The sequence below is a fragment of the Quercus lobata genome, chromosome 2 (assembly GCF_001633185.2).
Source record: "Quercus lobata isolate SW786 chromosome 2, ValleyOak3.0 Primary Assembly, whole genome shotgun sequence".
Taxonomy (NCBI): Eukaryota; Viridiplantae; Streptophyta; class Magnoliopsida; order Fagales; family Fagaceae; genus Quercus; species Quercus lobata.
The window spans coordinates 70,269,471-70,296,579 of NC_044905.1; the positions used below are offsets into that span (position 1 = coordinate 70,269,471).

General features: G+C 34.3%; 1 protein-coding gene across 3 annotated transcripts in view; it reads left to right on the plus strand.

Moving 5' to 3' along the window:
- The window catches only part of LOC115976388 (acyltransferase-like protein At3g26840, chloroplastic), a 67,932-nt gene extending 43,721 nt beyond the window's left edge, over window positions 1–24,211 (plus strand). The window contains exons 1-15 of one of the 3 annotated variants that reach the window (XM_031097632.1): window positions 8,449–8,536; window positions 13,136–13,191; window positions 14,993–15,044; window positions 15,275–15,330; window positions 15,673–15,831; window positions 16,045–16,149; window positions 18,087–18,193; window positions 18,593–18,714; window positions 19,460–19,568; window positions 20,245–20,375; window positions 21,045–21,420; window positions 22,043–22,156; window positions 22,707–22,792; window positions 22,918–23,027; window positions 23,775–24,211. In XM_031097632.1, coding sequence (XP_030953492.1) covers window positions 13,179–13,191; window positions 14,993–15,044; window positions 15,275–15,330; window positions 15,673–15,831; window positions 16,045–16,149; window positions 18,087–18,193; window positions 18,593–18,714; window positions 19,460–19,568; window positions 20,245–20,375; window positions 21,045–21,420; window positions 22,043–22,156; window positions 22,707–22,792; window positions 22,918–23,027; window positions 23,775–23,965 — 1,731 coding nt within the window. In that variant the 5' untranslated portion in view covers window positions 8,449–8,536; window positions 13,136–13,178 and the 3' untranslated portion in view covers window positions 23,966–24,211. Of the gene's footprint in view, window positions 1–7,906; window positions 8,537–13,135; window positions 13,192–14,992; window positions 15,045–15,274; window positions 15,331–15,672; window positions 15,832–16,044; window positions 16,150–18,086; window positions 18,194–18,592; window positions 18,715–19,459; window positions 19,569–20,244; window positions 20,376–21,044; window positions 21,421–22,042; window positions 22,157–22,706; window positions 22,793–22,917; window positions 23,028–23,774 lie in introns of those variants that run through there. The other 2 variants (XM_031097628.1, XM_031097629.1) reach the window with 2 other exon arrangements.
- The last annotated feature ends 2,898 nt before the right edge of the window (window positions 24,212–27,109 follow it).

The following is a 27,109-nucleotide window of genomic DNA, read 5'->3' on the forward strand; positions in this document are numbered from 1 at the left end:
CATCAGAGACGTAGATGTTAAGAGGTTTATTTGGAGGAATATTGTCACGTGATTTGGAACTCCACGCACTCTTGTCTCAGATAACGGACTTCAATTTGATAGCAAGGCCTTTAGGCAATACTGTTCAAACTTGGGTATAAGAAACAGATATTCTACTTCGGCTTATCCTCAAGGGAACGGGCAAGCTGAAACTGTTAACAAAGTAATAGTCAATGGACTTAAGAAGAGACTGGATGATGCAAAAGGAAAATGGGTAGAGGAATTGCCACATGTTCTCAGGACCTATCGAACAACGCCCCGACGTTCAACGGGGGAGACTCCTTTCTCTATGACCTATGGAGCTGAGGCTGTCATCCCTCTGGAAACTGGATTCCCAACGTTAAGGACCAGTACATTTTCCTCGGACAATAACGATAGGATGTTGGAAAAAATTTTAGACTTGTTCAAAGAGCGAAGGGAGAGTGCAATGGTCCAATTGGCTTACTACCAGCATAAACTCAAGCAAGACTATGATAGTAATGTGAAGCTGAGGCCGTTAGCCGTAGGAGATCTGGTGTTGAGAAAAGTTCTGGGGACCACCAAGAATCTAGCTTGGGGAAAATTGGGGCCTAATTGGGAGGGGCCTTATCGGATTACTTCAGTAGCCGGAATAGGAGCCTATTATCTGGAAGACCTAGATGAAAAGGTTGTACTTCATCCTTGGAATGTAAATAATCTCAAGAGGTATTATTATTAATAAAAGTAGTCCAGTTTGGGTTTTTCTTTTAATTTATGTTAACCATGCATCTTGTGTATCCACACCTTATGATATGTGTTGAAGTATTAAACAGAAACTAAGTTATGTCAGGTCCTCAGATCACAAACTTAGTGGAAATTAATACCCTATGATATGTGTTGAAGTATTAAACAGAAACTAAATTATGTCAGGTCCTCGGATCACAAACTTAGTGGAAATTAATACCCTATGATATGTGTTGAAGTATTAAACAGAAACTAAGTTATGTCAAGTCCTCGAATTACAAATTTAGTGGAAATTAATACCCTGTGATATGTGTTGAAGTATTAAACAGAAACTAAGTTATGTCAAGTTCTCGGATCACAAATTTAGTGGAAATTAATACCCTATGATATGTGTTGAAATATTAAACAGAAACTAAATATGTCAAGTCCTCGGATCACAAACTTAATAGAAATTAATACCCTATGATATGTGTTGAAATATTAAACAGAAACTAAGTTATGTCAGGTCCTCGGATCACAAACTTAGTGGAAATTAATACCCTATGATATGTGTTGAAATATTAAACAGAAACTAAGTTATGTCAAGTCCTCGGATCACAAACTTAGTGGAAATTAATACCCTATGATATGTGTTGAAGTATTAAACAGAAACTAAGTTATGTCAGGTGCTCAGATCACAAACTTAGTGGAAATTAATACCCTATGATATATGTTGAAGTATTAAACAAAAACTAAGTATGTCATGTCCTCGGATCACAAACTTAGTGGAAATTAATACCTTATGATATGTGTTGAAATATTAAACAGAAATTAAGTTATGTCAGGTCCTCGGATCACAAATTTAGTGGAAATTAATGCCCTACAACATCTACTGAAGAATTAAATAGGAATCTATGAACATCATTTAATGTACAATCGAAGTACTGAAAACCCAACTTTATTCAACTTTTGAACTTTCTATAAAGTTTCAATTGACTAGAAAGAATACGTACGTATCTAAAATGTCTCCCTGAGACCTCGCAGTATTAATGCTCATCATCCATTTTTAATCGCCAGTTGGTGATATTTATAAGTAATACTTCCCCATGCAAACAAAGGATAGTCAAAATGAACCTATCCAAATTACAATAACACAGTGAACAAGTACAAAAATAATATAAAGCAGCAATAGCGATAAGAAAATAAACATAAGAATCCTTACAAAATTTCTAATCAGATTACAAAACAAGTCCTATTTTTTCAATTTAAATTGGATCTTTGGGGCTTGGCTGGCTGGTATGTCTGCCTCCGAGGTGGGGGCTTCCTCTTTATCCTTAGTAGCTCCCCCAACTGGCAAGACCGTGGAGGTCAAATCCTGTTGAAAACTTTGGGAGGCCACCTCTGCCTCAGAAGCAGTTGCAGTCTTGTCCGAGGAGACTTTTGGAGGGGCAATATTCCCTTTAACTAGTTCTGGCTGACCAGGAGGAGGAAGACTTGGAGGCAAAACCTCCTCATTGGGATTAACGGTTGAGGGAGTGGCTTCAGCTTGATGGGTTGGAGGAGCTGAGGGGTGGATTGCTTCAGGATAGAATACATTCTCTGGCCTCCTTAACTCGGATGAAGCCTCAACCCCAGCTTGGTTAAGGGCCTCATCCCAAGTTTTGGCACAGTAGATGCGGCACACCATTGGCACCTTGGCTCTCAAAGCCTCCTCAGTCTCAGTTATGCCGACCTCATAGCCTCTCTGCTCAGCTTCATTCGTTGCCTGTTCGGCCTCAGTTTTTACTTTCTCGGCTTCCTCCTTGGACTTTTCAGCTTGCTCCCTCAGTTTTTGGGTTTCCTCCAAGTGCTTCTTAAAGGCTGCAACTTGCTCACGAGCCTTCTTTAGTTCGGCATTTGCCTCACGCAAGTGGTTCCCCTAGTCCTTGGTCTGCTTTTGATAGCCTTCTAGGGCCGAATCAGCGCTCTTGCAAGCTTGCTCCTTAGCAAGTAGCTTTTTCCTCGCATCGGCCAAATCCTGTTTGGATTGGGACAAAGTTTGTACAGCTGTCGCCCGTTTCTTCCTTTCATCATCTAACTGATTGGAGCAGATATTGAACATCTCATCCAGTTTGAAAGTATTTTGGATAATCTGTAGGGAAGAGGTTAACACTATAGTCAGTAAAAAGTACATATTAGTGAGTAATGATCACAAAAAAAAAAAGGGTCAGCTTCTTACCATGCCCAAGTATCTTTTATTGTTGAGGATGAGCTCATTCTTCCTCACATTTTTTATTTCGGCAATATCTCTTGGGAGTAACAAGGTCTCCTCTATGGCCGAGGCTATGTGGCACCCTATGCTGCCGTTGAAGTCCCTAATAGATGCATCATCTCGTAGGGGCTCCCCACCATGCATAGGTGCTGGTAACCATGCTTGTGGCTGAGAAAGTTGGGTATCAGACCTCTCCTGGCCTTGCGGAGCTTGGTGTCTGATTTTTTGCTGCTTTGTAGCTCGTTGGGCATCCTCTTCGCGAGTAGGATGAGACTTGCCAACGTCTACCACCTCCTTACCCTTCTGCTCCCTGCACCTTTTTAACTCGGCAACATTAGGACGGGCTAGCTGGGGAGGTTGATGAGAAGGCTGGCGAGGAGCAGGAGGAGGAGACCTAGTGGGAAGAGATGGAAACTGGGATTGTGTTGATTTTGTCAATGCACTCTTCCCGGGATGACCTTCCATCAACTCCATCAAACTTCTTTGGGGCTTCCTTTGTATCCCCATCTCGTCAGGATTTTCTTTGGATCGTATGGATTGATCAAAAATCCCAAAGTCGTCCGAGGAGTCAGTGAGTTCTACAACTTCTTCATCTTCTTCTTCCTCTTCCTCTCTCTCTTCTACTTCCTCTTCTTTAAGGGTAAGCTGGGATGAAGAGGCTCTTGCCGAGACGTCAGCCACGAAAAGGGGCTCGGTACGGGATGTATCTTGGGGAAGTGGAATAGCTTCTGGAACAATGAACCCCTTGAAGGCAACACTAATACGGTGAAGCCGAGGATCGCGGGCTCTGATCACGCACTTCGGTGCCTGGAAAGCAAACGATAGGGGGTATAGCCGAGGATTAAATGTGCTGCCCAGAGTTGGCCGTCAGCTTTGTTCACGTATATCTCGGCTTTCAATACCTTATCCAAGCTCGCCTTATTGACTAACCTAAGATTGGGCTTTGTGTAACGTTTATCTGCAAAACCATTGAATTGAAGTGAAGCATTGTTAGAAATAGGAATACCAAGACTCAAAATAAAAAATGTATATGTAAACCAAATGTTATGAATCTATGACTGCACTCCCACTTGGTACTCCTTCCTCTGTGGGGCATGGCAGACCATCGTGTCATTCCCTAGAGAAAATAAGGAAATCCTCCTTTAGGTTCTTGTTCGAAGTGGGAAGGCACTGAATCAGCTTCACCTCGGGATATCTCAATTTGAGATAATACCCCTGCCCCTTCAAATGGTGGAGATTGTACACCCAATTCACGTCATGATGGGTCAGTTTTAGGTCCATCCTCTTGTTCAAAGCATCTATACTTCCCAGGACCCTAAACATGTTTGGGGCACACTGAGTTGGGGATAATCTAAAGAACCTAAGGTAGCTCCTAGTAATACTACCCATAGGGATGGTCATCCCGCCTTCTATGAAGGCAATCATGGGAATAACCACTTTCCCTGTTTTTCTGGCGTCAGCCCATTCCCCTTGGGCTGCATACCTCATACCCACCGTAGAGGGGATCCTATACTTAGAGCGGAAATTTCTCATACCTTTCTCGGACTCAATTAGACATCGAAACGTACTCTTATTTTTCCCCATTTTTCTAAAGGATTTAGTAGGGAAATTAACGAGTTTGAGATAAAAGCGGTAAAGGTTTTGAGAAAACTTAAAGGTTTGAAAAAGGGACCTCGGACAAGATTTGAGTATTTGTAGACGCCAGGAAAACGACGAAAAAAGAGAAAGACAGGTTCAATGTATGAGCTCTAGAACTGTGTGATCACTGAAGGTAAGAAAGAGAATTGATTTGAGAACGCCTTTATAGTCGTGTAGAAATTATGAGCGGTAAAGTTCCCGCTCGCGAAACGAGATAGACCCCCTACCGTTCAATTTACATCTCACCGTTGAACGTGGGAGACAGGGGCATTGCCCAAAATTTAATGCTGTCACGCTCGGGACGCTGAAGCGTCAGAAGCATGCCCCAAAACATAAACGGGTATGGGCTTATGACATCAAAATCCATCTTTTTTCCCGAGGAGTCGAAAATCAAGATTTTGAGGGGCTATTGTGGGGGCTGGTTAATCAATAAATTATTAAAATCTAGTTAATTGGACATGTGGCCCATCCGAGGACGTAAAGTTGTCCGAGGAGGCCCATATCAGGTTGTAAGGGTAACCTAACAAAAGGAAGAGTAGATATCACGTAAGGTGAGTTCAGTATTCGCTCGAGGACAAAATCCTTCTCGGCAATATGAGTCCGAGGATGACCAGAACGCCACCTTGTTACAGACGTACCTTGGAGCTACGTTACCACTAAAAGCGGGATATGAGACCAAGGGTAAGAAAGAAAAGGCAAACAAATATCTATAACGACAGCTACCACCGCATTAATTGCCTCTCAACTAACTCCCTGGCCGCATTAATGTGGAGGTGATACCTGAACAGTGATAAAACAGCCTTACAGCTGCTAGTTGGAGATTCCAGAAGGTGTTAGATGAGACAGAAAGAGATCTCCTGAACCCAACTTACATGTGTGTGGTGAAGATAATATCAAGAGGGCAGTATATAACATGAAAGGAAGTATTGAGGAAAAGGGATCGGAACGCCAAAAACAAAGAATACTCAAAAGAAAACCTTATGAACCAAAGAACTGAATTTGTTTCAAGGATAATTTGATCGTTATATCTGCGTTAATCTATCTATAAACGTGAGGTTTAATCGTTTTTCTTTTGGAGTTAACCTAGTTCTTGGATACCCACGCTCTACAAATTTTATTGTTTGGGTCTTTAACGTACGAATCCAATACTAGTTTGGGATCATTACAAATCGAGTCCTTACAAATACTTTTACTATTATTGATATACAATCTTGTGATTGGATTAACATCATATGAGTAAGGTTAAAAAACATTTTTTACAAAAGATTTGGATTGACATTCTATTAATAATTATCACATGATCTACCATTGAAATCAATTTATTATTCGCATTAACAATTTACTATTTTGAAAGTTGGAAAATTTGCTATAAGATTTGTGACTTTTGTTGAACATCAAATTCATCTAGTCTACCACTAACACCAATTTTATTATGCATCTCAATTATATGTCAACTTACCAAGTCACAGGTGGTAGTGTCAGAGAAAAGATGTGAGCCAATGTGAAAATGATAGATAATCAATCACAATCTACCATTTAAGATAATTGTGTAAAGAATGTATGATAAACATATGTGGTTCTAACATCACTCTTTTTATATTTAAAATAGGAAGAATTACACTCATCTCCTTTGAGGTTTGGGGGAATGACATTCTTTGTCAAACTTGAAGGGAAAAAACACTCCCCTCTCTTGAGATTTGAAGAAATGAACACTACCCCCTTTTGTTTATATTAGTAACAAAATATTCTAAATTTCTATAACAATTTCTTTATAAAAGTTTAATCATGGTTTATATAAAAAAAAAAATAACCGATAAATTTAGAATAAAAATACAAAATTTATCAAGTAGCAGAATTGTTACTATAAGGACTCAATTTGTAATGACTCCAAAATGATATTGGGTTCGCACGTTAAGGGCCCAAACAATATAATTTGTAGAGCGTGAGTGTTCAAGAACTAGATTAACTTCTTTAAAAGTAAAAAGATTCGACCTCACGTTTATAGATTGATTAGAGCTGATATAACCATCTGTTTTTCTTTGAAACAAATACAATTCTTTGGTTTTCAAGCTTTCTTCCTGAGTGTGTTTTTTTGTGTTTTTTCTCTATGTTCCGATCCCTTTTTGCATGTTTTTCTTTCATATTATATACCACCCTCTTCATTCCATCTTCATCACACACGTGTAGGTTGGGTCCAGGGGATCTCTTTCTGTCCCATCTAACACCTTCTGGAACCTCCTTCTAGCAGCTGTAAGACTGCTTTATCACTGTTCAGGCATCACTTCTACATTAATGCAGCCAGAGAGTTGGTTGAGAGGCAATTAATGCGGAGGCAGCTGTTGCCATAGATATTTGTTTGCCTTCTCTCTCTCTTACCTTTGGTTCCTTATCCCACCTTTTGTGGTGACGTAACTCCGAAGTATATTTGTAACAAGATGACATCCTGATCGTCCTCGGACTCATATTGCCGAGAAGGATTTTGTCCTCGGACGAATACTAAACTCACCTTTCGTGATATTCACTCTTCCTTTCATTTGGTTACCCCTTCAATCTGATATGGGCCTTCTCGGGCAGGTTTGCATCCTCGGATGGGCCACAGGCCCAATTAACTTGACTTTAATAATTTTAGTGACCGATCGGCCCTCACAATTACAATGACAAATCTCTCCATAACTCATTGAAACAAGAAAAAAATAATAATAAGAAAAATTCATATTAAATATTTTTTTAAATGTACTTTAATTAAAATTTTAAAACAAAAAATTTTAATTATGAAATAGAGGATAATTTTTGAAATCTCCCTTTAAACAAAGGACAGGTTAGCACACAATATTTTCAATGGAAAAAATATTTTTTTTCTTTAAATTTAGGATGGAGTGTCATTTTTTTTCAAATTTCTAAAGAGAGAGAGAGAGAGAGAGAGAGGTATAATTACATCTTTAAAATATAATTTTGTTTTTCTCTATTATAGGAAATTACAAAAAAAATTATGGGAAGCGTGGGAAGCAACCGTCCACTTAAATGGAGTTGTAACGCGCAGAAACAAACAAACAAATAAAAATGAAACGTTCCGCTAAACACCCAATCAGAACGCACCTGTCTCTCACATTTCTAGAAAAAATCAGGTCGGCTGGTCTGGGTCATCCCGAAAGTACGCTGACTTGTCTCATTCCGCTCCTCACTCAGTTCTCACTATCTTAATGTGTGGTATAAGATATATTATTGTTAATATATATATTATTTTAATGTGTTATATAAGAAAATAAAAGTTAAGTATTGGGTATATTATTTTGAATCCTCTCACCGCTGACTATTAGGCACAGCTCAGGCTGTTCCTGTCACTATTACATCTATTATATAATAATAATTATTTATTATTTGCATAGTATCTTTGTTTTTTTAATTCTCTCTCAGATTTTGAGAGGCCTTTTTAGATCTCTACCGCAAGCTTAGCTAGTACTGCTCTCTCTCTCTGTACTGTTTCCGTGCAGCAGCAGCGGCAGCAGAGTTTTACTAGCCTAGCCATGGCGGTCACCGGAGTTTCCTTTTTTCCCGCCACTTTATCGCCGGTAATCCGCCGGGATTTTACGCCGTCGGTCGGAAAGTTTAGCAAGTCAAATCCGATTTCCTTTCGGCGACTCGCTGTTTCCACCGAGCAAACGCAAACGCAAACGCCAACGCCAACGACGACAGCGACTCCGACTCCGACTCCGACGCGTCGTTTATCGGAGAAAAGTGAGGAATTAGGAGAGGCAGGAGTAGCGGCAAGTGATGATGAGGTTGAGCAGAATGGGAGGGTGTTGAAGGAATACTTTGAGCGGTCAAAGGAGTTGATAAGCAGATCGGACGGTGGTCCGCCTCGGTGGTTCACGCCCTTAGAGTGTGGTCCTCCGTTGAAGAACTCTCCTCTGCTTCTCTTTTTGCCTGGTTAGTACATATCCTCTCTCACTCTTTCGTTCTTTCCATATTTGCTTTTATGACTGAATGAGATTTTGATATTATCGCTTATTATTTCTTTTTATGTCACATTTAATGAAATGAACTAATAGGACACAATAAAATAGTTTTTTTTTTTTTTTTTTTGAGAATCTCCATTAAATAGTTGGTAGACATGCATATCGGGGTATGTGACTCAAAACATTGCCATTTTCTCTATTTTGTCGTAAAATTTGATTATTTTTGTCTCAACTAATAAGCTATTGTCCGGAGCTTTTGTTTTAACTTATTTGTTTGTGTGTATAATTGATTTTTATTAATTTTAAGTAAATAAATAAATAAAAATTTCAACAAAAACTAAACTGTACACGTTAATGTTATAACAGGCACCCATTTATAAAAAATTATTTTGACGATGTGATATTGAATATTCGTTTTTAAAAAAATATTATTTATATGATTTTCCTTTCAGTAGATTTTCTGTCCCTGCTTTTGGTTTAGGACCTTTTGTTAATCACCAAGCAATAATTTGATGAAAAATATTTAAAAACCCTCGTAATGCCTCCCACTCATGTCAGTTGGGCCCATCTCAACACAAAGATAAAGAGAAAGTTTGCAAAATTTTTGGTGCCTTTTCGGTGTCCCTGGACTTATTTGTAGGCCATTCGCTTTGCCATCATTGGTTTACTGTAGAACAGTATTACTTTTTCTTTCTAAGGAAAATATTTTCCAAGAATCATTATTTGATCATAAACTTTTGCGTGCTTGGGACGGTATGGGTGACTCGGGTGACAATTGGATTACTCATGTCTACAAGAGGAGAATATCGATCATATATTCACCCTCTCGTATAGAGATTGATCTCGAAGTATAGGGTTTACTTCATGTGAGAGAGTGTATACATGTAATACCATCTCTTACAAGAGATAGGTGGAGAGTGAGAATGGCCTTTTATTTTATTTATTTATTTTTTTTCCTTTCTATATTTTTACGTTCACTTTTTGTACAATTTTTAATGCACCTTACTTGTGAATGTATAATGCACTCTCTCATATACGAGAAAAAGAAAACTTATTACGTACATTATACTATTCGATATAATGTAATACTATCTTTTTATATACATCTTATCTACTAAAAAACAAAACATAAGAGGAATTGTGAAAATTTTAGTGATATTCTTGATATTAATATGCCAATAATAAAAAGTGTTTTTTTTTTTCCATTGTCGCTTATCCTAAATGAAATTATATTTTTTTCAATATATTTATTTTTATATTTTATATAAATTTGGGTTAGAGTTGGATGTAGTGATATGTAGTTTATACTTTGTAGTCTTTTATATTTGGTAGTTTCAAAAATAATTAAAATTCCTTATTTATTATAAAAAAAAGTATTAAAACAAAGGGCAAGAAAAAAATGTCAAAAAAATTTGACTCCTGTTCAGTTCCCGATAAAATTTTTCCTAAAATGGATTACTAACATATGTCTTAATTAGTAAAACCCTTTAAAATTTGATGAATGAGTAATTGTTTTATATACTATGTTCCTACTATATATAATAGTATTGGGTCATGAGTCATAATCCTCTAAACCATTTTTTTTTTTTGAGATTGTAATCCTCTCAACTTTAGTGGGCGTGAACGAAGATATACACATGCATACATACTATGCCTAAATTCTTATAATTTATTTTGGACCGCAACTCTTTAGCCAAATGCCCATTTTATCCCAATTGTTACAATCTGTTGTATAAAACTTTAAATTGGTAAACCTTCCGTTCTCTTTTAAAATACCAATTAACATTCTGTTTTGATCGCATTCTCTTTTGGTACCACAAAAGAGAAATGCTATGGATATTTACGAATTTTACTACGTGGAGCTTAAAAATTGATGTGATATTAATTACCAAAATATAGTTTAAACATTTATTTATTAGATGGTTTTTTTTTTTAAGATATTTATTAGATGGTTGAAGTCCAAGAATCACATATATTGTTATATCCGTTTTTAAATTTTATGTAATAAAACATTTTTTTTTTTAGAAATAATTATAATATGCTGCTAACCTGCAGCTCGAACCATTTCTCTCCTAGACCGCCAAGCACTTTGTGCATGGGGAAGTGCCAATTCACCTACAAGGTCTTTGGCACCTTGTAGCACCTTTAACATTTTCCATCGCAAAATGCAAGTCAACAAAAAAAAAGTCCAATAGATTAAAAACTGGTTTTTGTTTTTAAATGGAAAACGTAAGCAAGACCTCCTAAACAAACTTATATATATTCATATTTAAGAAAAAAATTGTGTCAAACACTCGTTTGAAATATTAATGTCTCTTTTTTTTTTTTTTTACCATTTAGTATTCACTTTCACCTTTAACATTTTCCATTGCAAAATGCAAGTCAACAAAAAATAAGTCCAATAGATTAAAAACTAGTTTTGTTTTTTATTTTTTTTAAGTGGAAAATGTTTTTCTAAGCAAGACCTACTAAACAAAATTATATATATATATATATATATATTCATAGTAAAGAAAAAAATAGTACAAACACTCATTTGAAATATTAATGTCTCATTTTTTTTCTTTTACTATTTAGTATTCACTTTTTTGTCATATATATAACTCATTAATTTTAGGAACATTTAGAGCATATGTTGATAGAAATTTACAAGTAAATCTATTTAGTAAAACTCCTTTCCATTTCCAAAAAAAAGCTTCAACCTGATTGTTTAAATTGTTTTATATGTTATCAATAAATTGTTTAAATTGCAAGTTTTTGTAATATAAAATTATGTATAAAATATAAGTTTATAGATCATATAGTAAATAATATCCAATTGACATAAAATTTAACATATGTATTAAAAACACAAAGAACACAAAATTTGACAGTTAAATTTTCAAAATATGTAATAGTATTTATTTTATTAAGTAATGTTGTAGCCTTTAGACTACAATCAATTTTGTAATTAAATTTTGTTCATTGTTTTCCTTTAAATTTTATGGTTTATTCTTTGGAGCATATTCTACTTTTCATTCTTAAACAAAAGAAAACTGAGTCCAAAAGAATTTTTTCCATTATTTTATTTCTCTTATATTACACTATGTATGTTAAGGACATATAAAAACGATATTTATTATTTAATCCATCGAAAATTAATTGATTTTTATACATTTTATGATGAGTAATGTTATGTTCACAATATTTTTACAATAATTCACAATAAATTATAAGTAGCATGTTGTTACTAGTTCTAATCTAAATCTACCATTGAAATTAGTTTTTTGCTCACCATAGCCGGTCACCAAGGATTTGTTATAAAAATATTATGCATTTAGCATTTCTCTTTTATGTATTCTAAAACTATTGTTATACTCTAACATGTAATCTTTAATTTATTTAACAAAAGAATCATTAATTTAAAATGTTTAAAGAATATCAATTGTAATTAATATAATTTAAATAGGGTAATTCTTACATGCTTTGAGAACAATACTCCCTCCTCTCACATGAGGGGTGGGCCCCATGGTAAGACCCACGTGTGGAGCCGACCCCTCATGTGAGAGGAGGAAGCATTGCTCCCGTAACAGCTAAATTATTTCTATTTAAATAATACCTATACATGACTTAATGGATCAATTTGGATGTCTCATTAAGAATATAATAAAAATGACCCTATTCCCAAAAAAAAAATTATTAATTAATGAAATGATTTTTTTTCCTCCAATCAGTTACTAACTTACTTTCCTACTTACTGTTGGTTTAGATCTGCTGATTTTCTTATTTGGACAACAGCATACCTAAAAGTGTGAGGTTTAAAAGACTACAAATAAAAACAAACTAATAAATAAGTTGCTAAAAAACTGGGAAGCACGGGTACGGCTAAATGGTAGCCGTATTCATGTCCGACGCGTGGTGCGGCCTGGAAATGGCTGCACGTGCGTCCCACACAATTTTTATTTTATTTTATTTTTTATTTTAAAAGCCTGAAACGCACCTTTTTGTTTTGTGGGGCAGAAGTTTTGGTCGGTGGTGGCACCATTGATTCCTAGACATTTGCAAACTGGGTTGAAGCCTTGAACACACAGAGAGAATGAGGTTGAAAGCTTGAACGGAGAGAGAGAGTGTGTGTTTAGAGATTTGAAAAGTGAAGAGTGAAAATGTGAAGTGGGAACTAGGAAGACGTGTTTACAGAAAAAAAAGTTAATAAAATCTTGGAAGGCCTGAAAAACGAGAAATTATAATATTTTTACAGTGGATTACGTCACTTTTGCTTAATAGTATACTATTTTATTAAAAAACTCTCACCTATTAAAAATTTATTGACTTAGTTTATAATAAAAATAAAAACAAAAGATAAAAAAATTTAAACGCAATCTATTATAAAAAAATTAAAAGAGAGTGGTGTAAATAGTATAAAATTAAGAGGGAAACTTCCTTGTTTAAGCGCTCAGAAAAAAAAGAAGGAAAATTTCCTTCTTTAACGGCAGATGTTAATGTGAAAAAGTTGTTTGTGTTTCATTTTATCATAAGTTCATAACAAAACACAGTTTTTTAATTCTTTGTTCTTACTGCATTGCACCGATAGACACTCAAATGGCTGATGGAGGTATGCTTTTGTCAATGCCTCAATGGCTGATGAAGGTATGCTTTTCCTTTGACACTGTCATTTCAGTTTTATTTTTTCTTTTCTAATCTTTTGTCAAAAAGTGTCTGCCACTATTTGGGACTAGAGCCTATAAATATAATTTACATCCTTAATATTTGTAGATGGCGCCGAAGCTCGATATCACATCTAATATTTTTTAGGAGATGTTGATATGATCTAGTAGTTATTCAAGGCTAAACGATTTTATTATAATAATATCTTTATGTGAAAAATGTAATTTTTTTTTTTAACAAATGGTGTTTAAATATTCTTATCTTTTACTTTTATTTTTATCATAAATTGAGTCAACAAAATTTTAAACAACTAGAAATTTTTTAATAAAATAGTAGACCACTAGACAAAAATGATGTGGTCCACCATAAAGGCGTTTCTCCTAAAAAAAACGTTTCTCCTAAAAAAACATAATGACTAGCTAGCTTTTTTTGGTCCCAACGGCAGAATGGGTTGGCTTTTTAAATTTTGAGTTTTAGGTTTCCACCCACAAGTTTCTAATTTTTTTTAATAATTTTTAACTCACCATGTGACCATCTTTCTGTATCATTTACCATTTCTTATTTAATTTTTTTTACTCACCCACTTGATATTACATTCATCAATTTATATCATTTGGCTTAAGAATAGCAATGAGTAATGACATTTTTTATTAATTACTAAAAATATATATAATATATATAGAAAATGTAAATAAAATTTTTAGGAAAAAAATAAAAAAATATTTAATAATTAATTAATAAACGTATCTTGTCGCACTTGTCCTATTTTTTCAAAAATTGCCGTGTAACTGCACCGCACTTGTACTCGTATCCTTGCAGGTGCTTCCTAGCTAAAAAGTATACAAGCACATTTTTTTTTTTTTTTTTTAAATTTTTAAGATTCCAAATTTAGGATCTTTTTTCTGTTTTGATAGTCTTTCAAATGACCAAAAAAATAAGAAAATAAAATCTTTTCCTCTTTGATATTTATTTCAAGATTAAAATTTTTTATTCAAATAATTATTTAGAATTATAATAAACTAGTATTAATAGTAATGCATGAGAAAAATTGACCAAAAAGTATGCAAATATATGTCACATGTTTAATTAATAAATAAAAAGTAAAATTAGAGAATTTGTATAAAAGAATTTACCTAAATTAATTAGATTTCATTTAGAGAAGATCAAATATACTTTCATCAAATTTGCTTAGTTTAAGTTTATTTTATCCAAAAAGATGGTGAATTCCATTTAGTTTAAAGGTGAAAATACGTGAGTTTCAGTTAACTTAACTGATAAAGTCTTTAATGGTTTAATAAGAAATTTGGAGTTTAATCCTTGTCTACACCAAAAATTGATTGGTGTCTTGGTCTGATAATAATGAGTACAATCATCAGAAACAGATACCATATGTTAAAACTCTATTAAAAAAAGGGTGAAAATATCATTTTAGTGTCATTGCTAGTTTGATCTCTACACTTTGGTAGTAGTTAGTTTGCTTCCTATTATTTTCAACTTGATATCATTTTCTGCTCATGTGTTAAACAGTACGAAATTGACAACTACCAAAATGTAGGAACCATATTGACAGTGACTCCAAAATGTAATAACCAAAATTGTATTTTTACATAGTTTAAACTAACTAGTGCCACCCTCACTTTTGTATGCATCTCGAATTTATTATTAAGCTTTGTATCCATATCAAGTATTATTGTTACTATTATTGTTATTATTATTACCACCTTATTCTTCTAGATGAAGGATGGTACTCACTATATACTATTTTTACTTTGGAACTTTACAGGCATTCTTGGCGTCGGGCTTGGACTTATTAAGAATCATCGCAGAATTGGAAAGTAAATATTCACCCCAATTTGAATTCTATGAACAATTTGTACCATCCTTTTTTCTTTGAGTTATCAAATAGAAGTAATGGAGACTTTGAAAGCAACTTTTCATACACAGAATTCTCTACTAGCTATCAAGAGAGATATAAAGACACAAGAAAGAAAGAATGGCTACCAGCTAATAATTTATAATTATATGACACTGCCTAATATATGGTTTTTTTCCCCTTTCGATGTAGGATTTTTGAGACATGGTGCTTGCACATTCCTGTCATGGATCGAACACCATTTACAGGTCCTCTCTCTCTCTTTAGTACCTTTTGTTACTGCATGCAATATACTTGAGGATCTGTGTATCATTGGCAATAAATAGTGTGGCATGAACTGTAACATCAACTGTTGCTATAGTCTAAAGTTTAAGGCACTCATATTGAGATCAAAACATAGTGCCTGAGCTGTCCTATGGGAATTCTAATGGCGTATCATGAAGAGATTGGTTGAGAATGAGACCAACCTGTCTCTCTCATTTGACATTTTATGAAAATCAAAATCTAACAAATAGAACATAAAAATACTCACTGTTTATCTTTGTTTTTTATTTATTTTGAATCTAATTACCAGAAATTTCATGGTTTAGACCTGGTGAAGCTGGTGGAAAAAACTATTCGGTCAGAGAACAACCGTTCACCCAATAGACCTATATATCTTGTTGGGGAATCTTTTGGAGGATGCCTTGCTTTGGCTGTAGCAGCTTCTAATCCTGATATTGATCTTGTGCTAATTTTGGCTAACCCAGGTAAGAAGTTTTCTTTGAAACAACCATCGCTTTCAACTTTAGCTTTTCCCCCCATAAAAATGAGCAACTCAGGTATTATAAAGAGCTATGACTATGGAGCGGTCTTTCTAAAAAACATGCTCTTAGTCACTTTAACACTCAAGAATATTAGCCTCAAAGTATATGGCATTCACTTGAATTTTTTATATTGCCTAATTAATGTTCTTTTTACAGCTACGTCTATTAGCCGATCTCAACTACAACCGTTAATGACATTATTGGAATTCATTCCCGACCAACTCCCTTTTAACCCTCCTAACATGTTGAGTTTGATGACAGGTTTGCTTTTCCAGTTTCTCCTCTCTTTTTTTTCCCTAGTTGCTTGAAATACATATTCATTTCCATTTGGAGCTAACATAGCCTACAAACCTGTTCATATTCATTGAATGGTATTGTGTTGACATGTAAGTTTTATGTCAGGAAAATGAATTTAACATGACATGGTGATATTACATATAAGATTCACCACCAAAATAATGGCCTACATTTTTCCTTTTTCTTTTCAAACCAAATAGAAAGAAATAATAATAGACTCAGGTTATTGGGTTTGGGAGACTGGGAGCAACATCCAAATCTGCATGCCATGTGTGTTTGTGGCTCGATTTCCACCAATGTGGAGATTTATGAAGAATAGCTCGATTCTCAGCACTTGGGTGCAGCCTGTAGGTGGAATAAAGCCCACTTTCAGTTGGATATGTAGTAAGCCATGTGATGGAAAAGGATTCCTACCCTTCTTGGGTGTAGGAACTTGTGTGGCCAATTGAAAGGCTCTCATCTTGAAAGATTTCTTCTCCCTTTGGGATTAGAAACTTGTGTGATCAAAAGTGTTGTGGAAAAGGGCCTCCCAAATCTCTTTGACACAATATTGATTGTGAAATTTATTATGGATTTGAGCAAGATCTTAATAGAAATGAATAAAATGTTGAAAAAATCACAACCACACATATGAGAGAACACCAAGGATTTACATGGTTCGGCATCGAGCCTATATTCACAGGTAGCAATGAGGAGAAAATTTCACTAGCAAATATGGATGTTACAAAGGTAGTATAGAGGTACTCTCTCAAAACTTAAAACCCAAATACACCCAATTAGCTCATTTTCACAAATAACAAAGAATAGAGAAGTTTTTTTTGGCTACCCTATTTGCTACACTGCACATACCTCTCCAAACAATTAAGGGGTTCTCATATAGCTAACTAGACTTCGGCATGTGGCATCCTAAAACCACTCAAACACAACTAATTAATCGTTTTCGAGTATGAAGAGAACGCAAAGCTGTAGCTAACAGACATAATAGGTATTCTATTCGAGCCTTGTCACAAGTCTCCACCTTGTTTTAAATTTGATCATACCTCAGAAGGGAAAACTCTCTGTTGCCTCCATCAAAACCCCTAATGAAGACTGATTATGTTGAAATCTTTCAAGTCATACTTGGAATTTCAGCTTGTAGTGACCAACAGTTGACTCTGGAAACATTTTTAGTGATCCTCGAACAACTGTAGGACCTTTGGGAAATGGTTATGATTTGTTGAATTTGCTGATTGATCTTAGGTGATTGACTATGTGATGCCAAGATAAAAGAGGCATAATGTGATTTTGTAATATAGGGTTCAGTTTGTATCATTTCTATTTTCACATGAACGTATTGAAACCGTAATAAGAAATCCAAATTCTTTTATGTATGATATATTCTAGGTTTTTTTTTTTTCTTTAGTCCTTTTTCCCTTGTTGTATGAACTTATTACAGATTTCTAGGTTGGAAAATCATTTATCCGCGTCCCCATTCCTATGTAAATAAAGATGTTTGCCTGCTTTTTGTTCCTGTATAACCTAACTGAATGAAGGTGTAGAGGGCTTGCTGACAAAGCTGTTGGAATTCTAGGACTGAACTTCTTTTCTTTTAAAATTGGAGAACATGTAATATGGGGTTCAGTCTGTTGCATTTCTATTTTCAAATGAACGTATTGAAATTGTAATAAGAAATCCAAATTCTTTTCTAATTGAAACTGCTATTCAGGAACTGATTTAGTGTATCTCTTTTCCATATCCAAAACATGGTGAAAATTATTAATGCTGAGAAATGTACAATTTGCAAATTAATGACTAATACCCACATACTTCCATAAATAAATAAATGTGTATTATATATGTAGGTATATATATTATACATATATATCTCCTTACTTGCCGTCAGTAATTGTACATCCATTTAGGTCAACCTTTGAGGACGGCAATAGAGAGCGTGGTGAAGGGACTTCCTCTGCAACAAACAGTTGGAGAGCTATCACAGGATCTTGATGCAATTTCATCTTACCTCTCTGTAAGGTTCAACTTTAGAACATTCATAGACTAGCGTTATATTAAAGTATGAATACTATTTAGCTATTGTCCAGAAGAGATTGAAATTCCTATGAGACGAAATATATTTCATCATTGAATATATCAAGCACTGTAATCAGAATATATTGTGATACTCTTCATTTACATGCCTTAATTAGATGCCCTCATCTGAGCCATCTGAAATTGTAACAAGCAGAACTGCTTTGGCTAAGTTTAATATCATTTGCAATTCTACGTGACTTTAAAATATAGACTACTCTCGACTTCTGTTGGGAGTTCACACAGAAATAGCTGGCATGTCCTTAATCTTTTATATCGATCCTCACTCATTGCACTAATATTTCTCCTCCTCTGTCAATTTTGATGATTGAATTCACAGGTTCTGGCTGATATCTTACCCAGAGAAACACTTCGCTGGAAGCTGCAGATGCTTAAATCAGGTTCGGCATTCTCCAATTCACGCCTGCATGCTGTAAAAGCTCAAACGTTGATACTTTGCAGGTTCTTATTCTCTTCTATAAGAAAACCCAGTTCAATACTTATTTGGAAACTAAATCAACTTTTATTTGTTTTTTTATTTATTATTAATTTGATCCAAACATGCACCCACCCTTCCCCCCCCCCCCCCAAAAAAAAAAAAAAAAAAAACTACTACAATAACAAACATACGTTTAGCAAGGAAAGGAAACTCTTTCTTTGCCTCTGGTTAAGCTGAGGTATTAACAGTGATTCCCTGGTATCACAGAACAAAATGTGAAATATGATGAGATAGAATGCAATGAAGCCAACACTCCTCAACACCGAAAAAAAAAAAATTCCCATCTGACCGAATCAAAAACTTTCTTTAACATTTGGTTATGTCAATTTAGAAAATTCACTCCTCAAATAGTGTATTAGTAGTAACTGGTCTTCTTGTAGTCATTTCTTTATAGAATTAAGTGAAGCGTATTAAAATAAGTTTTCTTTAGCAGATGGGTGCTTCAGTCATTTGGAGGTCATATATCTTGTATAAATCACCCATCTGCTAAAGATATAATAAATGGCATATGCATCTTCTAAATATAGGCTATAAGTTTCCACAAACTCTTTTCTAGTGGAATTAGCAGTTTTTGTTGTTCAACTTGTTATTCTTCCTCTTCTATTATAAAGGCATTGTTGTGCAATGTATACTTGTAGTGCTTTTCTTGTTTTGATCTTGTGGTACATTCAAGGATAATTGGGTGGAGTTCATTGTGTGTTGTTTTAGTGGAAGGGATCAGTTGCTACCTAGTCAAGAGGAAGGTGAAAGACTATGTCATGCACTTCCAAAATGTGTGATTCGTAAGTTCAATAACAGGGGTCATTTCCTCTTCTTGGTAGGACTCTCTCTCTCTCTCTCTCTCTCTCTCTCCCCGTGTGTGTGCACGCGTGTAAGTACGTGTGTACATGTGTCCTCGTTTGTGTGTGGTTTTTCCTGCTTGTAAGAGTTCAATGGAAAAAAGTAATTGAGTAATTACTAATGTTTTCTTAATTTTCCATTACTTGTCTGAAGTTGTCAGGCAGAATTCAGACTTTGGTTGGGGCGTGGGTGTGAGGAGCAATAAAAAGAATAGCTTATAGTGTATAAAATAGTTTTATACCTTGCCTTGTTATTTTGGCTTACTCAATTACTTGGAAACACAAACAAAACTTAGATATGAATTCTGAGTTCTAGAATGCTCTCCTTAGAGTAGGAAATAATAAGGTTTCTAATATGCTAACAGGAGATGAGGAGAAAAAAAGAGAGGGCAGGGAGTTTTCGTATCTGAAAATGTATGTTTGATGTATGTTTTATGGCTGATTATCTTGTATCGGCATTTGTGTGAACAAGACATAAAACTAATATTTCTAAACAGATGCTTTAACCTTATATTATGTGCAAAATTACTGAATTTGCATATAAATAAATACATTATACAGTTCTCAAATTATATTATTTTGAGTTTTAGATATATCACATGAATCTTGTATTATTTTAATAATACATTTTGAAGTTCTGCCCATGTTTGGCAGGAAGATGGTATTGATTTGGTAACTATCATCAAGGGTGCTAGCTTCTATCGCCGTGGAAAATACCTTGACTATGTTTCAGACTACATGCTACCAACTCCTACTGAGTTCAAAAATGTAGTGGAAGACAACAAGTAAGTCATATTTTCTAATAGATACTTTCTGAGATAACATGTTAAAACTCTTGCTACCTGACTAGTCCATGCATAGCTTATATATATGAGTATGGGGTGTGTCAGTACATGTCAGCTAGTAAGCTAGAGAAAACAGTTTGTATTATCCTGTCTGCTAAAAACATTAAAACTTATCATAGAACAATATGCATTAAAACTAGATAAAAAGGTAGGTAACAGAACAGATGGATATGATTGCTTTAATTTTTCATTTCATCTGTGAGATTAGATTGGAGAACGCCTTTGAAAGTGGACCATATATATTATAGCATACCACATTGATCAATGTGCATATACTTCAGAATGCTTACACCAAACCGGACAAACCTCTAGTGTTTTCTATAGTTTAAGCAAATGCTATAGTGTCAATTTGTAATAGGAATGCTAGTTGGTATTTCTGTTTGTTCTCTAGTTTCAACATTATAAAGTTACCAAAGGGTGTTGGCTGTCTTTAGTAGAGCGTGTAGAATTTCTGTCTTGTGATACGAATCTATTGAATTCTCAAAAAAAAAAAAAAAAAAAAAAAAACTGACAAACCTGAGACATCTTTTTTTTGTAGAGTTTTCTGATTGATTGGTTGTGGTAAAACACATTTTAGACATTACTGTCTCACACTTTTAATGTTCATAGATGGATTGGCACTTTTACTAGCCCTGTTATGCTATCAACTTTAGAGGATGGGAAGATTGTGAGGGGCCTTGCCGGAATACCTTCAGAGGGCCCAGTCTTGCTAGTAGGCTATCACATGTTACTGGGAATTGAATTGGTTCCCTTGGTAGCCAATATTTTTCGGGAAAGAAATATCCTTGTGAGGGGGATAGCACATCCAATGATGTTTGTGAAAAAAGACAATACACGAGAAATGTTACCTGATGTGTCACAATTTGACACATTCAGAATGATGGGGGCAGTTCCTGTCTCAGCATCTAACCTATTCAAGCTTCTGTCTTCAAAGTCCCATGTCCTGCTGTATCCAGGAGGCATGCGTGAGGCTCTTCATCGGAAGGTAACATTTTACCGTGATTTACTTCTATTATATACACAAGAAGGCTAAATCATGTTTTTTTCTTCCCTTTCTAGTTTACTTCTTTTTTGGTGAATTCAGTATCATGGCTTCAGAAGTAATAAGAATTTTCCTCTTTCCATTGGCTGCAACTCTGGCAGCTTGGGTTGGGTAGCAGTTACCATTGCTACCACACCAACTTGCAGTCCCAGATATTCCAATACTTTGCTTGCCTTTTCGAGTAAAATTAGAACAGAAGGTGGTGAATTAACAAATGGTTCACAACCTTTGGATGAGTTAATGACAATGCTTTGGTTATTATTGAATTTATAGCTTATTACTTAAAATTAACTCCCCTTCAACCTTAACCTTTATTATTAAAATACTCAAGAAATTTACAGTCTAAGGTGAAATGCTAAATGATCTCATCATGCAAAATGTTGTCTTCTCTACCTCCAGGCTCTAGAGTGATTTATGCAATTATATGCATTGACATGTGCAGACATGGTTACTATTTTTCCAATGTATTGATTGTGTATTTCATTGCAACATAAATGAGATTTTTTTTTATTTTATAGAATATACAACTTTAATAGCTTTGAAATGCTTGGCTTTTGTACTTAAGGGTGAAGAATACAAGTTACTATGGCCAGAACAGTCTGAGTTTGTCAGGATGGCTGCAAGATTTGGAGCCAAAATTATACCTTTTGGTGCTGTTGGAGAAGACGATATAAGTGAAGTAAGCTAAGAACTTCACTTTGTGACATTTTTTTCATCAATTATTAATTTATACATATCTTCATATCTGCATGCAGCACAGAATTGTAGTTTCTAGCTGGCTAGGCTGCTAGTTGAATACCACTTGCACGGGTTATCACTTGATGCTTTCTTTCTTCCAAATTGTCTAAAATCTAAACATTGAAACCTGGATCTATATTCATATTCTTATTAATTTATCTTAATTTAAAATTTTACTTGTATATGCTTATCCTTGTTTGATAATGTTACTTGTGTTATGTGGGGAGAACTGCAATTGCTGAACAAAGGATTTCTCCCCATAATTTCTATGTAAATTAAGGTGAACTTTTTTATCAGTGTCCCTGGACACAATGAGATAGGGAAGTTCTTTTGAGAAGGGTATGACATGCTAATTGCTTTGAAGAAAAGTTTAAACTTGACATATCTACTGCTATTTGCTGTTCTGGCTAGTTTATATTTAGATTCACATTTTTTTCACTGGGTTTTACTGGTTTTCTCTTTAATGAATAAATGGTTTCTTCAACTGATAGGTAGTTTTTGATTATGATGACCTAATGAAGATTCCTTACTTCAAGAATCAAATAGAGAAGCTAACAAGTGAGGCTGGAAATATAAGGTATATTAAGTTCCTCTGGCATTGACTTCCATTGGATCTTTTCTTTCCATAAATTTGGTCTCAAATTTATTTTGCCTTTTCCTTCCTGTTCCTTATTTTAATATTAACATGATCTTGTATTGTAGGACTGATACTACTGGGGAGGTGGCAAACCAAGATGTACATTTGCCAGGAATTCTACCAAAATTTCCTGGTCGGTTTTATTATTACTTCGGCAAACCCATTGAAACAGAAGGTATGGTTATTAGTTAGATGACCAATATCTTTGAATGTCTTATGCTAGTAATAAAGTACTGTAACAAGTTAAGCCTAAGCAAGAATTTTTTATAAAATTTTTTTGAAGGCTTCTTTAAAATGAAGTGCACCTTTGAAAAATGGCTTCACAATATTGCGGTGCATCTAATAGGGACTGATGGCCACCTTAGATATCCCCTGGATTGGAAACAAATTCAATTGGTAGATCATCATGCAAAATACCCAATTCATTAGAAGCAGCCAAAGAAGAATAATTTCAAGCAACAATCATCTAGTTGTAATCATATCTATCCATGCCATTCTCTTCGCTGCTAAGGGAATTTTGTTTAAACCTGCACTGATATGGCATCTCAGTGTGGTCATTGATATGATTATAGCTTATCATTTCCAACCAAAAAACATGAAACATGTGTTCTTATGAATCCCTAAGTCATACACCCTAGTATATAGCCTAATACATGGTATTGTAGAGTGTGTTTGTTATGCAGGGCCACATTAGCAAATAAACATTGTAGGTACTGTATTTCAACCTCATTCTTCAATTTGTCTATATCTTACCTGAATCTTAGGACCGTTGTAACCTGTGCCTCTGCTTGAGCTGTAGTCATTGGAAATTTGAGCTTTATTAGGTCAAATTTTTTATGCAAGTTTTTGTTTTTTTGTTTTTCTTTATGAGGTAAGAAGATGCTAGTGATTGTTAACCTTATTTTTTAATCATGTTCTGAAGGGATGAAGCAGGAATTAAAAGACAGGGACAAAGCTCATGAATTATATTTACAAGTCAAGTCTGAGGTTGGAAGGTGCCTTGCTTATTTGAAGGAAAAAAGAGAAAGCGATCCTTATAGAAATTTATTGTCTCGGTTAATTTACCAGACCACACAAGGCTTTACATCTGAAATTCCCACCTTTAAACTTTGAATTTTTTGCTCATTGGAGCTGTATACACCATTTTCTTTTTCCAATGATGCCCATGAACTTTTCCTGGGATGATGTACACATAGCGTACGATATAAACTCCAGGTGTGGTGTTGGCATTGATTTTACTCTCCTTAGGGAAGAGCTTAGGATTTTTTTGTTTTTGATTATAGATTGACCAACCTATGATTATAGGGAGGGGTTACAGACAGTGTAGCAAAGTAGTGGTCTACTTGTCTATCGATCAAACCATCACATGGTCATCTATATATACATATAAAACCGAAGCTTTTCAAGCTCCCACAAATTTCCACGTCAGCAAATTATTTTTAAAAAAAAACATAAAACAAAAAAAACATAATAAAAGTTTTCTAAACCCGATGCTCTGCCTTTCGCCTTTCACGATTCTCTGCTATCTCTTCCCTGCCTTTCTCTACCAGCTCCTCCTTGATCAGACCCGCGGCAAACCAATAGCAAAGCATCGCATCTAAAGACCCACAGATTCCTCTATGAAAACCCACCATACCCACAAAATAAAAGTTTTCTAAAACCCGATACTCTGCCTTACCTTTCACGATGCTCTGCATCTCTTCCCTGCCTTCCTCTACCAGCTCATAGCACCTTATGCTATTAGCCTGTGAAGTAGTATTTTACAGGCTCATAGCACCTTATCATTATTGTTGAAGCCTCAACCACCATGAGATTTATCAAAACGTTGAGATGAATGCTTCTTTTGAAAAAAAAAAGAGAGAAAAGAAAAAGAAAAGAGCATGATGACGATGCAATATGTAAGAAAAATCTTGTATTTTTATTGTTTATGTGACTGAAACTAATTTGTGAGCAAGAGAATGAAGAGGCTGAGATGGAGGGAGAGGAAGAGATTTGTGAGGATGAGAATAAAGAATAGAACGTTTGATCATGTAGCCATTGGGAAAGAAAAGTCAAGGCATTGGGAAAGTAAAAATAATTTAAATGTGTGGATGAGAACAATTCAAGATAAGAGAAAAAAAAAATAACAAAGAAATAAAGATGAGAGAATTAAAATATGGTGGAGCAAGAATAAATATTAAGAGGAAAATACGGATTGGACTTATGCAATATGCAATCCTCATGTCACTTTCTTTCCTGCGGTAGTTATTAATTGATTTTCTTTTTATGGGCTCACTGATTGATTTTTTAAAATTATAAAATAAGTTGAGTGATATTAGATTATTTACATTATTCCAACTTATAATACTGCTATTTCAAGTTTGTTAAAAATTTCTTCAATCTTTTTATATTAGATTATTTACATTATTTCCTTTATATTTTAATAACTTATAATACTGCTATTCCAGGTTTGTTAACAATTTCTTTAATCTTTTTTAAAAAATATTGTTCCTATTGAGTATGATTTCCGAGTAATAGGAATAATTATATATTAATGTCGTCTTTTTTAGCATAAATTTTAGGTATAACAAATTATTATTGATATCAAAGAAATACCAAATTATTATTGGTGTTGGACTTATCATTGGTATTAGAATTTTTTTCCCTTTTCAATTATAACTTTTATTTTCAAGTGATCATAACTTTAAGTAAAAGTAAAATTTAAAACTTTTGTTTTCAAATAAAAAAAAAAAATTAAACTTTTGCTTAACTTTTCCGTGCATCGCACGGATTAGCGACTAGTTATGTATAAACAGGTCCTGTAACCAAGGGTTTCTTGGAAAGATAATTCTATTTCTCAATAAATTTAAATTGGTTCTGGGAGACTGATGGAATATATATATATATATATATATATATATATATATGGTATTTGTCTACGGGATTCTTTATTTGTTTGAATTTCTTTCATTTATTTTTGAACCCCATCCCGTCTTTTTACCAAAATGAAACTAGTGAGACTTTGAGCCATGTGAGTGGAGAGTCAATGTCTATCATTCAATTATTACTTTGAATGACGCACATGAGATCCTCCTTGAGTCCTTGTAGAATATTATGCTAACGGGTTGGAGGTAATTGTCTCCAAGATACAACACCACCTAGATTTTACAATAGAAATTCTAGAGAACTCACAGAATTTCCTTGTTTCAACCCTTTTAGTGAATATGAAAGAAAGATATATATATATATATATATATATAGAGAGAGAGAGAGAGAGAGAGAGAATGAAGAGACATCGTTAAAGAGGTAGCACTAAAATGTCTTTTTCTTTGGGTTAAACATGCACTAAAATTTCACCAATGAAGAGTCATGACTCATGTCACTCTAAATACAATTAATAACAATTTTACCAACAAAAAAAGAAAAAGAAAAAAGTTTCAATTAACTTTGTTGAAGCGAACTATTTCACTTTGAGTCAACCTTATGTTTGGTAACCCTTTTTTTCCTTAATTTTCTGTTTCCTAAGGCAAAAAACTTGTTTGGTAACTTATTTTAGGCAAAAATAAAAAACTATTTCCAATTTCCATATTGTGAAGGAAACTGAAAATAGGTCTTGGGCTATTTTATTTTTCAGTTTTCACTCCTTAGAAAACACGCAGTTTTTTCAGTCCAAAAAAAAAAAAAAAAAAAAAAAACGCTAGTTTACACAGCCTATTAATGAACCAGCACACTGGTTTGATCCACATGACTGACAAAACTTTTCCCGCACTTCCACTTTTTTTCACACAATATTTAGCGACTAAATCGTATCTGATGAAACTTCAGGCTTGAATGTTATATATAAAACAATTGATTTTATAATTCCTCTAGGTGTAAGGATTTTAAATACTTTAAAGCAAATGTGTTTTTGAATTAGAATAAATATAATTTTTTTTTTAAAATTACCAAACAAAACAAAATTCAACTTTTTCAAAAATAACTACCAAACAAATTTCTTGAATTTTGTATTTGGAAAATGTGTTTTTCCTTTCAACCAACCAATCGTGTTTTTCATTTTGAAAACAAAAAAAAATTTGATTTTCTTTTTCATTTTCCTTTGAAAACAAAAACAATTACCAAACATGGCCTAAGAAAACCCCAAATGGCCTTGAACATAAAGCTTAGTTTATCTTTGCATGACACTCTCTAAAGCAATCTTAACAAGAACTTTACTCTATCTTCAAGCTACACTCACCCAAGCAACCCTCACAAAGAATTTTCACTCAAGTAAAATATAAA